The sequence below is a fragment of the Neopelma chrysocephalum genome, unplaced genomic scaffold (genome assembly GCF_003984885.1).
Source record: "Neopelma chrysocephalum unplaced genomic scaffold, ASM398488v2 Primary Assembly neopelma1_97116, whole genome shotgun sequence".
Classification (NCBI taxonomy): Eukaryota; Metazoa; Chordata; class Aves; order Passeriformes; family Pipridae; genus Neopelma; species Neopelma chrysocephalum.
Window position 1 is genome coordinate 937302 of NW_020925758.1, and position 15275 is coordinate 952576.

General features: G+C 42.8%; 1 protein-coding gene across 3 annotated transcripts in view; it reads left to right on the plus strand.

The window, feature by feature from the left end:
• The window catches only part of SETBP1 (SET binding protein 1), a 268798-nt gene that overhangs the window by 50002 nt on the left and 203521 nt on the right, over positions 1-15275 (plus strand). For 2 of the 3 annotated variants that reach the window (XM_027671623.1, XM_027671625.1), the window contains one exon: positions 3648-3731. The exons of the other annotated variant lie outside the window; for it this stretch is intronic. In XM_027671623.1, coding sequence (XP_027527424.1) covers positions 3648-3731 — 84 coding nt within the window. The remainder of the gene's footprint in view (positions 1-3647; positions 3732-15275) is intronic. 3 annotated transcript variants of the gene reach the window in all.

Sequence of the window (15275 nt, forward strand, 5' to 3'; positions counted from 1 at the left end):
TGGCAGCTCTGCCTGGGACAGCTCTGGGCGACGCCGCCGTGATTTGTGTGTGCCCCCTGAGCATCCCCCGGAGCCGCTGGCGTGAAGCGAGTTGTGACCGACCCTCATTTGACTTCTGGGTGACGCAGTTCGGTATTTCTCGACCACAGTCTGTTAAAATTGGCAACCACTCAGCTCCTGTCACCCGTGCAGCTGAGATAATTAAGCCTGTTACTATTATTATGATTTTTTTTTCTTCTTTTTCTGCACACTTTGGCCAACTGCTGGAGCCTGTGGTGCAAGGAGATGGGTGAGGCCAGAGAGATCCCCTACAAGAGGTGGGATGATGTGACATATGTGCTTTGTCAAGGAGCCTTCTTGCTCTTTGCCTTGGGAAGGGTGCTGTCTGACAATGGGTAAGAGCCAGCAGAAGGCAAAGTGAGCTTCCCTCCTGGAAAACCTTGTGCCTACCTGCTTCTAAATCGCACCATCTCATCAAAAGTAGGCAGTACATCTGTAAGATTTCAACATAACTGTGCTCCTCCTCAACACTGTTATTAAAAGGCCAGGAAACATGGAAATGATGCCCCATGAATCAAGACCAAACATCTATAATACCCAGTGAGTCGAGGCTCCTCTGTTTGCAGTGTTCTTTTCTCTCTCTTATGCTCATCAGGCGCTGCTGGACGAAGGAAGGAGGGATATATCAGGAGGCAACATCCACAGTAGGATAGCCCCAGCGAGGTGTTTTAATTTCTTAACAAACTCCTTGGGCACTAGAAACTGTAAAATAACATACAGATAAACAAACAAAAACTCCCTAACCCTTAGCACCCTGGAGGGCTCTGTTTCAGATCACTGAATAAAAGCTGAAGCTGCATATGCATGTTTAATGTAACACAAGGCGTGTGCTGCGCAAAAGCATGCTTCCTTCTAATCTGGTTCCAGACAGAAGCATCCAAACAGAAGCCCCTTTCCCTATCCCCACTGAACTGCTTGGTGTATGTGAGGAAACCCCTGAATGACAAGGCCTCCATCTGCTCTGGAACAGAGTTGCGACTGGCTGCAAATGTTGTCCATATGCTTTTTTTTTTTCCTTTTTGCCTTTCAACTTAGCTGCCTAATGTTAGACACCTATCCCCAAATTAAGCATCTGCTCATAAGAAGCTTTCCCAAAATAAGGTGGAGGTAGCAGCTCATTCAGCCAGTGCACTTTAGGAGAGGTGCATCTGCAGCTGGAAAAGGATGTAAAAGTATTCATCCAGTGCATTGCTTTCATTTGATTTTTTTAGGGAATGGAAGAGCCCCTTCATTCTTGTACTGCCAGAGAAAAATAATAAAAAAAAAAATCTAGTTTTGGGTTAATATTCCCCTTCTCCTCCTGATTTCTGAGGTGACTATAGGCAACACCTTGCAATTTCTCTCTAGTAAATAAAACTGGTGATATTTCCACTTGGGCAGGAGAACATGGCTGTGGTTTGCCATGAGCTGAGGTCACATTAGAGCCATGGAAGGCTCTAAAAATGGGAGTTTTTCCCTTGGCTTGTGGTTAAAAGAGAGTCGGATTGTCTTTTTCAACATGATGACTTTGCAGTGGATACTGGGACAAATTAACCATCAACAAGGTATATATGGATCTAGTTTCCTAACCACAAGTGTGTGTCATTGCTAAAGGTACCCCAGGATACCCTGACTGCACATCGGCTGCCTGTTAAGAAATGTGTGGGTCTCTCTTAGGTCCTTTGTAGCTCCAGCTTGTCTCATATAGTGTGGGATGTGTAGAAGGTGTTCTGTGGTTAGACAGATGAGTCTCTCCCTGTGCCGCAGTTTCCTATCACTATCATCATAATTTAAAACACTTGCTACAATTTCTAGTTTAATCACTTCTTTCTCGGCAATGGTTTTTGAATTTTAGAGATTATGGACTGATATTTGAAGGACTGTAATAATGGGGCAAGAGCAAAACACCATTGATAGATTGGGGTCACAGGCAGAGGATGCCAATTGCAAGTAGTCCCCTGAAAACCTCAAAGTTTGACAGGATGCCATCAGCAGACCAAATGAAGCATTTTGTTAGGTATCAGACTAAGTATCAGTACTACCTTTTCAGTGTCTTATTTTTTTCCCAGCTTCTCTTTTGGAAAGAGGAAAAAAGATAATTTCTGCACATTATCTGACCTTGCTGGGACTTGTGAGATGCTGAGGTCACCAAGTAAGAGATCTTACCACACCTGGCAGGTTACAGGCTCTCCCAAGGTGACCAAAAGTTTATCTGCCTGTTTGTAATTCCTGCCACCAAGGGTCATCTATCTGCTGTGCCCTGACATTGAGCAATGGCTGCAACTCCTTTTAATCATGCCCTTTACCTTCCTTCTCTTTTAGGACAGAGCACTTCCACTTGACTAAACTCAATAACTGTGTTAGTGTTGGGGTCTCCTTTTCTATATAAATTAATCCAGCTGAAATCTTGTGACTCTCCATGCCTGTACACGATCAGATTCTCCCTCTGTTCCCCAGTGGATGCTGAGAGTGTTTATTTTTCAGCTGTGGGCAGCAAAAGTCTGAAAATAGACAGTGTCTTTGTGTATGTGCCCATGGGAAGCAAGTAATTGTGACAGGTTCATGGGGGACTCCATTTCCTGTGTTACAGTCTGAGTTCAAGGAGCATTTTGACCAAACCTGGAATCCCAACCCCTTTCTGTCATGGTGATTTATCAAGATGCCCAGGTTTGATAAGCAACAAAAATGCTATGGTGAAGAACCAGAGTGACTCAAATAATCCCCAGAAAAGAACCATGTTAACATGAGGGACCTTGCTTCTCCGATCATGTTCAGTCCGATGGGTTTTCAACAAAAACAAGGTGTCCGAGCTCAGCTTCTTTCTCAAACTGTTGGTCGCAGGTAAAAGGAGAGTGAGGGGACTCTGTTACTTTGCAAATCTCTGCTGGCCCCAACATCCACCCCTGGAAGTGTTCAAGGCCAGGCTGGATGAGGCTTTGAGCAACCTTCTATAGTGAAAGGTGTCCCTGCCCATGGCAGGGGGTTTTGAACTGGATGATCTTTAAGGTCCCTTCCGACCCAAACATTCTGTGATTCTATGTTATAGAAATTACAGGGTCTGTGCCAGCAGTGCTGGGTGAGGGTGGGCTGTTGAGTTCCTGGTAGGGATTTACCAGTGGTAATGTGGACCCATTGTCCTACTGAGGGCAAGTCACATCTGTGGACTTGATTTCACAAAGTCTAGGCACACTAAAAACAAGTAGGTGCTAACTTGGTGAGGGAGCTTTTCTTCAAGTCGTTGCAGTTTTGTACTTGTACTCTCTGAGCATGATAGACTTGTTCTGTTCATGTAAATGTATGAAAACAACGGGTTAAAATAACTTATTTCTTTTCAGCTTTGCTTTCCCACTGCATTTTCCCATGCACCTTGCTATCCTTCTACCCCTGTCTATGTCACATCCCTGATGCTGTGATATTGGCCTTTGGGAAAGTCTTCTTGGCCACTTGGGAGCTACTCCTCTGTGAAAGGGTACCTCCCAGCAATGCAAGATGAGTCCACAGGCTTCCCTAATGCTCTTTCTTCCCCTGTTTCTGGTAATAAATACAAGACTTGTTGGTCTTCAGTGGTTGAGATTGTGCTGATGTTTTTCTTGCCTTATCTCTTTTAGGGAAAAGTCATTGGAGATGCAAAACTGCTTATGAGTTGTGGTTGCAGAAAAGGGAAAAATTCTCAAGTGAAAGACTCAGATCAGGTCAGTCATTATGTACCTTTACTGATGGAAATACAAGAAATGTCTTAACATCTGGTGGATTTGATCTGTGCTGTTGCATACCAGAGTTCCTGGACACACAAACAGAGTTCTTGACATGATCAACAACAGTACAACATTGATGTTTTTGTGTTTGTTATTTGTAGAAAAACCCTTAAGCAAGATCAGGGATTCCTTGCACTAGAAGCTGTTAATGCCCTAGCCTGGCTTATTCACATCTGGTTTATTTATTCATGAATTCTGTTTCTTTATAAAAATCCACTCCAGGCAATGCCTCTCTTAAAGAATATTGCATTTCCTTGCTGGCTAAATGCATGCAACCTTTGGTCTCCTACTGTATCTGCCTAGATGGGTGGCAGCTACAGAAAAACGTGCCATTCTTTGCATGCTTTTGTTCTGAAGTGACACCATCACAAGGACATTTCTTATTGAGGTCCCCTCATGATAGACATGTAAAAACTTGCTCACAAACCGATGGCCAGGTTTCAATATTCATTACTTGGAATGAATGGCCCTTTATTCTAAAATTGGTCAAATTGACATTGGTGGGACCACTTGTAGGGTTCAGTAATTGCAAGTGAGATGGTCTGTGCTCGTTATGACAGCCAGCTGGTGGTCTCTTGCTACCTCCTACCATTTTGCACTTATTCATCTCTGTCAAATATTTTAGTTATTATGGCCTTCTGGCTTTGTAGGTAAAAAGAAGTTTGAATCTGGAGATCATTCGTTCCGAAAATGAAACAAAATTTGATTTGAGCATAAACATTTTATAAAATCAGGTCATCCAGTCTTAAATATGGCAAAGTGAAACAGCTGATCTCAAAGGTCAAACAACTTTGTTCTCTAATGTACCTTGTGAACAGCCTGTGACTGGGTATAGACCTGAAGCAGATTCAAACAGTGTCCATAAAGTTCAGAAACTCCTGATAATATCCTGAGGGGAAAAGAGATGAATTCTCAGAAAGAAAAGTATTTTTCATTTTTAAAATGCATCAAATTTTAACATTCATCAGCTGTAATTAATAACAATGTCTCTAAGCCTTGTTTTGTTAATATCTGAGAAGATCTGAGAACAGATCTATCTATCGGTCTATCCATCCATCCACCTCTTTTGTAGTAGGCTCTGTTGTGAGGAACACTGGTCACACTTACAAATTTGTCATATTGAGTCATTCATTGATTTGCTTTGTTTTGCTTGTGTTTTTTTAACTAGTATTTTCAAAATAACAAATTCATTCTCATGAGCTATATTATCAGTTGGCCATCAAGACAAGAATTCATACTACTTTTCTTTAAAAACTAGCTTCCCATTCTCTCAAATACAAGCTTACTATTCTCATTTTGAAGTTCTAACGCATCAGGAAAAAATAATATGGAAACAAACACTCTAACCAATTTTAGTCTTTTATATTTTTATGTACTCTGGTTTACAGGACTAAAGCAGAGTTAAACCACTGGTAGTACAGATTAGAAATTAAATTGCAACATCCTGATTGCAGAGAGGTTTTACATAGCAATATCTCTAAAAAACCCTGTGTGGTAGACCTTAAACTCATAAATTGCAATATTTTAATTATAGAGTAGGCAATAGTTTTCAGAGGGTAAAAAAATCCCATTCTCTTTTATGTTTTCTGGAACAGTGAAAATTATTTTTTGCATTCAGTTACTTTCTGAAATCTAATTTTTGATGTTATCTGGTGATGTATTGACCATTTCAGTACCTCTTTCTTTGCTGTGACAACATAAACTATGGGGCAAGTGCTTGCTTCAGAGGCTGTAAAACTCATTCATCATGTCCCTGGCAGGGTCCTCTCTGTATTTCAGGGGACAGGAGGTGGATGGGGAGGAAACCAGTACAGGAGGGTGGGTGGCAGTGTGGAACATTTGTCTGTAAATGCAGGACCTCAGCTCAGCTTATAAATTATCCCCTGGGCCTTGTAGATAAACACAGACTTCTATGGTGACATCGGCTGGGAAAGGCAAACACTTGCCGACGATTGTAGGCTAATCCTTCAGGACACTAATTGCCAGAAAACCAAGGAAGCATTATTTTAGGAACAGCTTGTTTCACTTTGTGAAGGGGAAAAACAGTCCACCGGATTTAGTTTTGTTTGCAGAGCTTTACTCCCTCCTCCTGTGCCCTGTCTCAGATTTTAAAGGTTTACCTTCATTATTGTTGTTGGGGCCTTTTTTTTTTCTTTCCCTTGCTTTGTGTTTCACTCTGATGCCTCTTTAAACTTTTGTGAATATGCAACTTAGTTTTCATTTGCATGAATGTACACATAAATAGGTAAATAGCTATTTAAAGTTTTGGGACTCACCAACTACTTTTTGCCTGAAATTTCTGTGAAAGGTGATGTTTTGCAAAGATTTTGTTTTTCTTTCATTCTTTTGAGTCAATTTGGAAACTGGCAAAAAGTCCCAAACACACAGCCCCACCAGTGAAAATCCCCACTTGAACCAATTCATCACCCCATTGCCAAGGGTTTAATTTACTGGCATTTCTCACTTGGCCTGTTCATCTGGAGAAGAGGAGGCTGAGGGGAGACCTCACTGCAGTTACAACTTCCTCATAAGAGGAAGAGGAGGGGCAGGCACTGATCTCTGCTCTGTGTGACCAGTGACAGGACCCCAGGGAATGGCCTGAAGTTGTGTCAGGGAAGGTTTAGGTTGGATATTAGAAACAGTTTCTTCCCCCAGAGGGTAGTTGGGCACTGAACAGGCTCCCCAGGGCAGTGGGCACAGCACCAAGGCTGCCAGAGCTCAAGCAGTGTTTGGATGACACTCTCAGGCACATGGTGTGACTCTTGGGGATGGGCCTGTGCAGGGCTAAGGGTTGGACTCGATGATCCTTGTGGGTCCCTTCAAACTCAGCATGTTCTGTGGTTCTCCAGTGTGCCTTTGGAAGAAATGGCACCTTAAACTCCTTGACCTGAGACTTGCTCCCCCAAATCTGGCAGCCAAAAACACAACTATCTGCATGATGTTTTCCATGGTGCCAGGCACCAGCGTGTAAAACCTGTCAAGGGTAGAAGTGCAAACAGGCTCACATGGGGCTGGGGTTTCACAACAGGCACAAGGAACCCAACCTTCCTGTTCCAGGAGAGGGACTGGTGGCCTGTGTTGTGTGGCCTCCGAGTCCAACTTGAGCCCTCCAAGACGAGGTGGAAGGCTAAACAGTGCAATAAAAACCCCACAAAAGCTTTGAAAACCTCAAAGGGGATACAGCTGCACTGAAGAACTAGAGTCTTGTCACCCATGCATGGTTTAGGTGAAATTGTGGGTCAGTGAAGCAGGATGACTGAGAGGAGTCCCCAGATAAGACCACCTCTTGCCAGCAAAACCTGTGTGTCTTTGGCTACCATTGGCAAAATTGCCAGTTGGTTGTGTGCTTTGTGGGAGTAAAATCCATCCACGCTCTGAGGCCAAGAACCAAGACTCTGCACCACAAACATCTCAGTGTAATTGTAAGGTTCATATATGCTCTTAGGAGGGGTTATTAGTTTACCAGTAATTTATGCCTCCCCATAAATTATTATAATGTTGCTTAATATTTGAGGTGCATTGTTGTATAAGAATGGCAATCCTGGGCTAGGGTTTCCTCGTGCCAAGTAGTATACTAACATAAAGATGTTTCCTGGGGAGTGATTTCATTTGTGTACCTTCTGAGGAAAAAAAAAATAATGGCAATTTAAAAACAGGAGGAAAATGTGTGAGTGGGCAAATAATGTGCATATTAGAGGCATGCATAAGATTGAGAACCAGAAGTAGCAGAGTGCTCCATATCCTCAGCACATGCAGCTCTACCTTCTCAGGGTTTAATTTTATTTGTTTTCCATTGCTTCTCCCAAAAGGTGGGTGGCTCATCAATGTTTAACTGCTCTTATCCTTTGATTTTTTTTTTCCTTTTTCTCTTGACTTAACTTTTCTGGTGGTTCCTGTGAGACCAAGTGTTACTGAGAAGTCAGACACTCCTGTCCTTCTGTGTGTTTGGTTTTGGTTTTAATATGACAAATGTATGCCTCCTCTGGAAATGGTATCCATGCTGCAGAGTAATTATTTAGTGAATGGTGGATCCAGTTCATGTCAGCAAGGATCAGATTAATCATTATTAATCATGACCCCTCCGACAGTAACCTCATCCCTTGCCTAAGTGCTGCTCTTTATTAAGAAGTAAAAGCTATTAGGGGATGGCTGGGCCACTGCTCTCGTTGCACCAGCACAGGGTTCAGGCCTTCTGGCAGGAGGGAGAGGAACTCGGTTCAAAGTTAAAAATAGTTGCACATGGTCCACGTTCCAGAAATGAAGTAGGCAGCTTCCCCTGTGGGCTTCTTCGGCCTCATCTGAGTGTCCTCCTTTCCCCTGAAGTCTCACGAGAGTTTGACTCTTTCCAAAGGTTGAATTCAGTGTTAGGGATTAAATAATCTCACAGAGGCTTTTTTGTTTGTCTGCTAGATTTTCCTCTTTTTAAACTTAAAGAGATCCCAGTATAACCCAGTGCGTGCACGGTCCCTGCGGGGATAAGATTCTAAGGTCTATTCTAGTGGTTGCAACAGGTTTCAACAGCTGATGAGGCTGACTGTGAGCTCAGCTTTTTTGGACTCCTGTTGTACCAAACAGATCCCAAAGCAAGCAGCTTTTTTGAGGATTTCTGTATTCCTTGAAGGAATACTGCACTGTAGAGATGATGCATGCACTGATGTCCACCTTGTGCAAAACAGTTGTAAGAAGTCCAATTTCTCTCTCCAAGTGGCTGGACTGGGGTTTGCAGCCATGTATATCTCTATATCTCAAAATAGATCTTCCTTCTGTCACCAGAGATGTGCCAAGACAGTAGTTTAATTCATAATTATTCTGGTTTTCCTAGCAGTACAGGTTCTTTTCAAGAAGGTGAGACAATGCTATCAATTGATGTCATCGTTGTTTCAGCAAAAGCACAATGAGTTAAGTACTGGATAGAAACCAATCTCCTCACCTCCCAAAACCCACCTTAATTACTTTTTAAAATGTTTTCACTGGCTTTGTGGAATTCCAGGACAAAACCAATTAGAAGAGAGCAAAGGAAAGAAAAACATCTTTTGTCTCCATCTAGCTCTTCAATACCTGACCGGTAGCAGTAGAGATTGGAGCAAACCTGCCACACTCTTTTGATCTCTGCCAAAGCTGTTGTGGGAATAACATTGTTTAATGGTTGAAAGAATTTATTGAAGAATAAAAGTACCAGCAAAGACAAAGTGACCAATACAAATTGTCTGGTAAACCACTGTCAAATTTTATGTGTTCAGGGCTACTGATAATTTGCCATCTTAAAAAACAGGGTGGGAGTCTGGAGGGGAGGAGGGTAAAAAGGGTATAAATAAACCCATGTCTTTAAATAGCTAACTGGCCTGGCCTGAATTGTGTCAGAGCTAAGTTCATTTGGCAGCCAGCACTGTAATATCTGCTGAGGGTGTAGCAGAGGGCTGAGACCAGATTTCGGAGAATCTGCCTTAGTTTTCCTGGCTCTCCCTTGCATTCTTCCACTTGTCAGCAAGAAACGCACTGAAGCACGAAATGAGGGGGTGCAAAGGCTCCCGCACTTTGTCTGAGCAAACCTGGATCACACCCCCATGGTTAATGTTTCTCTCTGCTAAAAGAAATAAGAGTAATAAAAATAAATGAAAGCACTGGCTAACTTGGAAATACAGGGTGGGAATAAAGCAGGAGGAGAGAATTGGGGGAGTGAAGGTGTGTTGTCCACCACTTCCTACTCCCATGTTTATTGGCAGAGTTTGAATCTCTGCTTGAAAAATCGTTGGATTCTGCACAGGTTGTAAAGAGCTAAAACAGAAGTAAATTAAAAGAGTAACAATGTTAAATGTCTGAGATATCTGGGCAGTAAAGTGCCCTTAAACATACTTTGTTCATTGAATAAAGCCTGCTAGATCATCACACAAGGAACTTGGAACTATAGGAAACTGTCCCAGAGTCCTTTGAGATCTCAGGGAGGTATTACATAGAGTACCACTGATAAACGCATATTTTTAGGCACTGGCGCCTATTAAAAGCAAATCTTATAGCTCTGACATTATGCTCATCTCACCAATTAAACTTTTAATTTCCAAAACACTCATATAATACTGGTGCATCTAGTTCCTCCTGCCAGATCAGAGTGTTTTCCCCCACACCATGACACAGATGTTGGAACCACCTTTACTTGTCTATTCACTCTCCACAATCTTGCTGGTGGTGATGCTACAGGGAGAAACCAGTTCTGCTTGGTGAACCAACATGCTGTAGAAAATTAAATCTCAGAAATCTATTCTAAAAGCTGGAAGTCTCTTCCTCTCAGTGGGATCTGTCTGGGGACAAGAGGCGTTTGAATGAAAGGTTGCCCAGATGCCTTTTCTTGCACCTCCCAATTTCGTGCAGCCTCGGTAATTGCTGGATCTAGTGCTGAGCATCTGCATTCCTGGTGACTGGGAAAGTTTTTTTGGTTTCATTCATCTGTTGGGTGGAATTGAAGCAGTTGTGAAGTGGAAACTGGGTGGATAAGTCCCCATTCTTCAGATTTAAGTAAGTTTTAGAGGGATAATGCTGTGAAAGGAGCTTCCGAAATGTAAGCTTCTGAACAAAAGAGATTGAGGTTATGGATGTCCTTCACAAGTTCAGCTGTAATAGGTTTGTCTTGCAGTGGGTTACACCTCCCTTCACACAATGCCATTGGTAAACTGACATTTTAATGACCTTTTATAATCACCTATTTCCTTTTCTCACTCATTTTATGAATAGTCTTGTACTCACTTCAAGAGTTTTTCACCTTGTGGTCTCCTCTTACTGTTCATATTATTTTCAGGTTGGGTTGGGCTTCCTGTAAAGTGTAGAACCGTGTAGACTGAAGTTCAATAGATCCTTTCCTTTCTACAGGAAAAGGGAGACCAAAAAACTCATAATGCCCTTTTTAGTTGCAGGAAAGGCTTTAGAAATGCAGTCAGCAAATTGCTTTTTCCTTTTTCTTTTGAGGCAGTTCTGAATGTGTACATTAACGCAGTGCCCTGCCCCTCTTCAAGACGTAAAACTTGGGGCTCTGACCTTTTCTAGTGAGTGATGATCCCATGGCACTCTCCCTCCTGGGTTGGAGCACATGAATCTTGGTGATGATGTTTTGTCCAGGCTCTCATTCAGGATATGTTTTCTGCCAACTTTACTTGACCCTGTGCCTTCAGTGGGACATATTATTCTTCACTTCCTGCCCTGAATTGCTGTGTACCTTGCATTGATGGGTCCTTTGTTCCACCTTGGAGGTAGGTTCATTTTGGTTGTGAATGAAGGGAAGCTGTAGGGCTTTGAAAAGCCGTTTGAGAGCCCTCTGAATGAAAAGTGCTTCACACACTGAAAAATATTAGTGTTATCAATTGTCATCCTCAGCCTCAAATGCTGAATTTGAAAGGGTCATTTATGCTGCTCAAAGGCAAACACACAGCAGCATGCTAAAAGAGAGCTAAAGCACCTGAAGAAAATGCTGCCTCATGTAACTTAGGCTCTGAAATCCCAGTGAACATTAATAACTATTTTGTTGTTCTCACTGATCTCTCTATATGGATGGAGAGGGAAGGAGTTGGAAGAGAGAAGTTGTGCTGCTGAACAGCTCCAAATGATCCCATATCCTGTGCCTTAGCAGCTTACTCGATTTGAGGAGACTCAACCAGGGCAGGAGCAACATGCAGATGGATGAGGAAAAGGCACGGGTGAAGATTTAGACTTGTCCATTTGATTATGATACAGGAAGGACCACCTTTCCTCATCACCTGCTGCTACTCAGTGCTGAGTTTCATAGAATCAGAGAATGTTAAGGGTTGGAATGGATCTTAAAGATCATCTAGTCCCAGTCCCCCCTGCTGTGGGCAGGGACATCTCCCACTAGACCAGGTTGCTCAAGACCTTACCAACCTGACTTTGAGCACTGCCAGGGCTGGGGCATCCACAGGCTCCCTGCACAACCTGTGCCAGTGTCTCACCACCCTCATGGTAAAGAATTTCTTCCTAATATCTCACCTAAATATTCCCTCTTTGAATTTGTACCCGTCACTCCTTGTCCTGTCGCTACAGTTCTGATGAAGAGTCCTTCTCCAGCTTGTAGGCCCCCTTTAAATACTGTAAGGTTGCTCCATGCCACCTTCTCCAGGCTGAACAGCCCCGGCTTTGCTGCCTTTTCCACTCTGTCTTGTTCCCATTTCCCTTTGGCAGATGCCAACGTGTGAAGACACCATGGCAGGGTCAATATCAGTCAGCAACCTTTTAGCTGACAGATGCCACGTGAATCCAGATCCCATCTCCTGCAAGGTTTGTGCAAATGGAGCGGCCTGCTCAGAGCTGCTGAGAGCTGCGAGTTGCAAGGGAAGCGCGAAGGCTCTGTGGAGGGTGGCAGATGGAGAGAGGGACCCGTTCGCTGGTTGGAGTGTTGTGCTTGAAGCTTTGTGGAGCACTTCACGCCTGCCTCAGTCACCACGGGTGCAAAATGCTGCCCAAGCACATTTGTGGCAGGTTGCACCCTCTTTTTGCTGACGTTGTACCAGAGTCAATGTCAGGACGATGAAATTCAGGTCCTATATTTCAGCAGGTCATCTGTCTGGAATTGTACCCAATATGGTTGCTCTGCATTCAGCAAATATTCTCTCCTGACACTGGTTATTCATGGAAAATGTGTTCAGTTGAATTTTCCATTGGCTCAAGCTCTTCATGATTTTCTCACGGGAGCTTGTTCTGCTGTTGAGTTGACCATTCTCATAGGAATATTTTTGCACTCTTCCATCTAAATAGTCCTTTGTTCCTTATGTCCTTTCACTCCTTCCTATATCCCACTTCAAGAGTTTCTTGTTCTTGCATACAAGTTTGGTTTGGTAAGAGACAGTAGTTACATGTGTGCCTTGGGTTTAAAGTCTCCTTATACAGGTCAAAATCAGTTTTTAAAACATCACCTCCTGGAAAACACTCAGAAAACTCTGTCAAATAAAACTGTAACCAAAGTGGTCTTTGTAGAAGAAAAAAAAATCCCCTGTGTGTGGGAAAAATCATTCAAGCTATACTTTGAAAGTCTTTAGAGCAGGTGGAAGTAGAAGGGGTTCAGTGCCTATGGAATCAGATTGCTCTTCATACCCTCAGTCTGAGATTTCCTACACAACCAGTCGTGTGATTTAATTCCTGCAAGACCTCAGCTCTCTTATAAAGCAGTGAAAGCAGCACAGATATCCTTCATGTTAAAGACTGGAGAGTACTTGGATATTAGTGTGGTGTAGGGCTTGCCTGAGGTAGGTTAACAGCAGTTTGAAATATAGGATGGCTGCTACCAGCATCATGACAGAGGGATGTTTTAATCTTTTTATGTTGCATCTTAAAAAGAAACAGATAAAAATCTGATCTAAAGGGGGAGGGGAGGAGAACATAAAAAACCCCAAAAAAACAAACAAACAAAAAAACACACCAAAAAGCCATATGGTTCACTGTGGGACTAAATCCCTTTGGCAACTGGTTCCAGCCTGGAGAATATATTCACAGCTGGGTTATAAACCCTCAAAACCAGCCAACATAACCTTAACTGTTAACACAACATTACTAAGGCAGTGCTGTAATAGGATCACTCTGCTATGGCTCATGGGCATGTTTTAAGTGTCATCAATGTAGTCTACAACTGAAGGCTGTTAAGTGCAAACCCCATTTTAGAAACTGCATCTTACATGCAGGAATGATCAAATATTAGTGGCTTTTCTTTTGTGAAGGAAAAACACAGAGAGGAAAGTGAAGAGCCATAAGAAACCTCACTGTCCATCCTCAGGTACTGAAGTTCACTTTTGGAGGGCAGCAGGATCAGTCCAGGATCAGGCTGAGTATTGGTGTAGGTGGCCAGGAAATTGTATCTCATTCTCCAACACTGATCTCCTCTGCAAACTTAGCCAAGTTGTTTCACCTTAGTTTTTCTCTCCTCAAGGACGTGAGTTATTTGGCAGAGAAGCTATTTCACTCCATTGCTGGAATGGATTAGACTCTACCTGCACAACACTGAGAGCAAATAGGAAAAATCCATGAGGGAAGTGGTGGCCCTTTGTTTCATCCCACCAAAGATGCCCATCACAGCTATTTTGGTAGTTGATATCAAGCCCATTAAAAAGAGCCCAAAATGCTTTGCAACTCAGTGGAAAATGTGATTACTTACCTCAAAGCTGGGGTGAGAACAGATGATAAAATCAGCTTTCCCAACCCTATGTGCTTCTCAATACTCCCTGAGTTGCTTGATCTTTTACCACGTCATGTTTTGGTCATGGAAAAACAAAAGTTTCCATTTGGATAAGGATACTGGTGTTGTCTATGGGTGTTACGGGCCAAGACTCATGTAAGTATCTCGAGGCTGCCTGAATATGTGAACAGGATGACAAGGAGATGGTAGCCACTTTCCATGAACTTTGTGTTACCTGGTGCTGCAAGGTTGGAGCTGTTGTAGGCTTTTCGTATGGTTTGACTTTAGATGACTGTCTGACTGATGTGTTGACAAGGCATCCGTGTCTCCCTGCACTGACACTGTTGGGAATGGAGGATCTGAGTTGAACACTGGCTCCCTTCGTAAGGACGTTAATTGAAATCTCCCTCTCAACATCCTCCCAGGAGGTCAGCGGTTGTGCTTAGAAAACAAGGGAATGAATGAATATCATAATACCTGATGAATAATAGCCTGCAAAAGCTTTTATATTCTCTTTTTATCATTATCAAATCATGCTGAAGAGGCTGCAAGGTGAAGAAACTCTCAAGCTTCATTTTCAAGAAGCTGTTAGGATGAAGACAGGGCATTTCAAAATCAATACTGAAGCTTGCGATCCAAAGAGCAAATGGAAGAGTCATTATAAGCTGCTTTACTTCTCATCTCTAATTCCCCATATTCATAACTTAAGCCCTGTCATTTGGATTTATCCTCTTTGGCCTGCAGTGACACCAGGAAAAGTCCTTCTTTTTAATTCTGTGGCAAAAAAATAGCAACGCTGCAGGGTAGGATCATATTCCCACAGAAGTTTAGGGCTTAAATGTTTCATGTTGGGCACCAGATTTTGCCATCTTCTCCCCCTCCCTTTAGTCCCCCTCCTCCTTCCTCTGCTGTTATACATCAATCATCCTCTTTCCTAGAGGCTAGGATACAAACAGGGTAATCCCAGAGAGAAGGGATAGTGATACAGCCAATCCAGTGCATGACTATTGCTCTGTCCTTGGAGATGCCATTGCTAAATCTAATGACAGGATTTTGCTGATGGGAGTGTTTGAAGTAGGCTGGAGAAGCAATAGGGGCAGTAATCTAAGAACCCAGCTTTGCCATCGCTGGGAGATCTGTTGTATCTCCATCCACTTCTCCTATTTTAGGTCTCTTTCTAAACTTTTCTTTCCTTTATTATGTCTTGGTTTGCCTTATCTTGGCACTTACACCATCATAAATAGTTTCCTCACTGGTAACGTTTTTAATTATGACCTAGGGATGAACTTTAGACCTAACTCAGCCAACCCAACCGA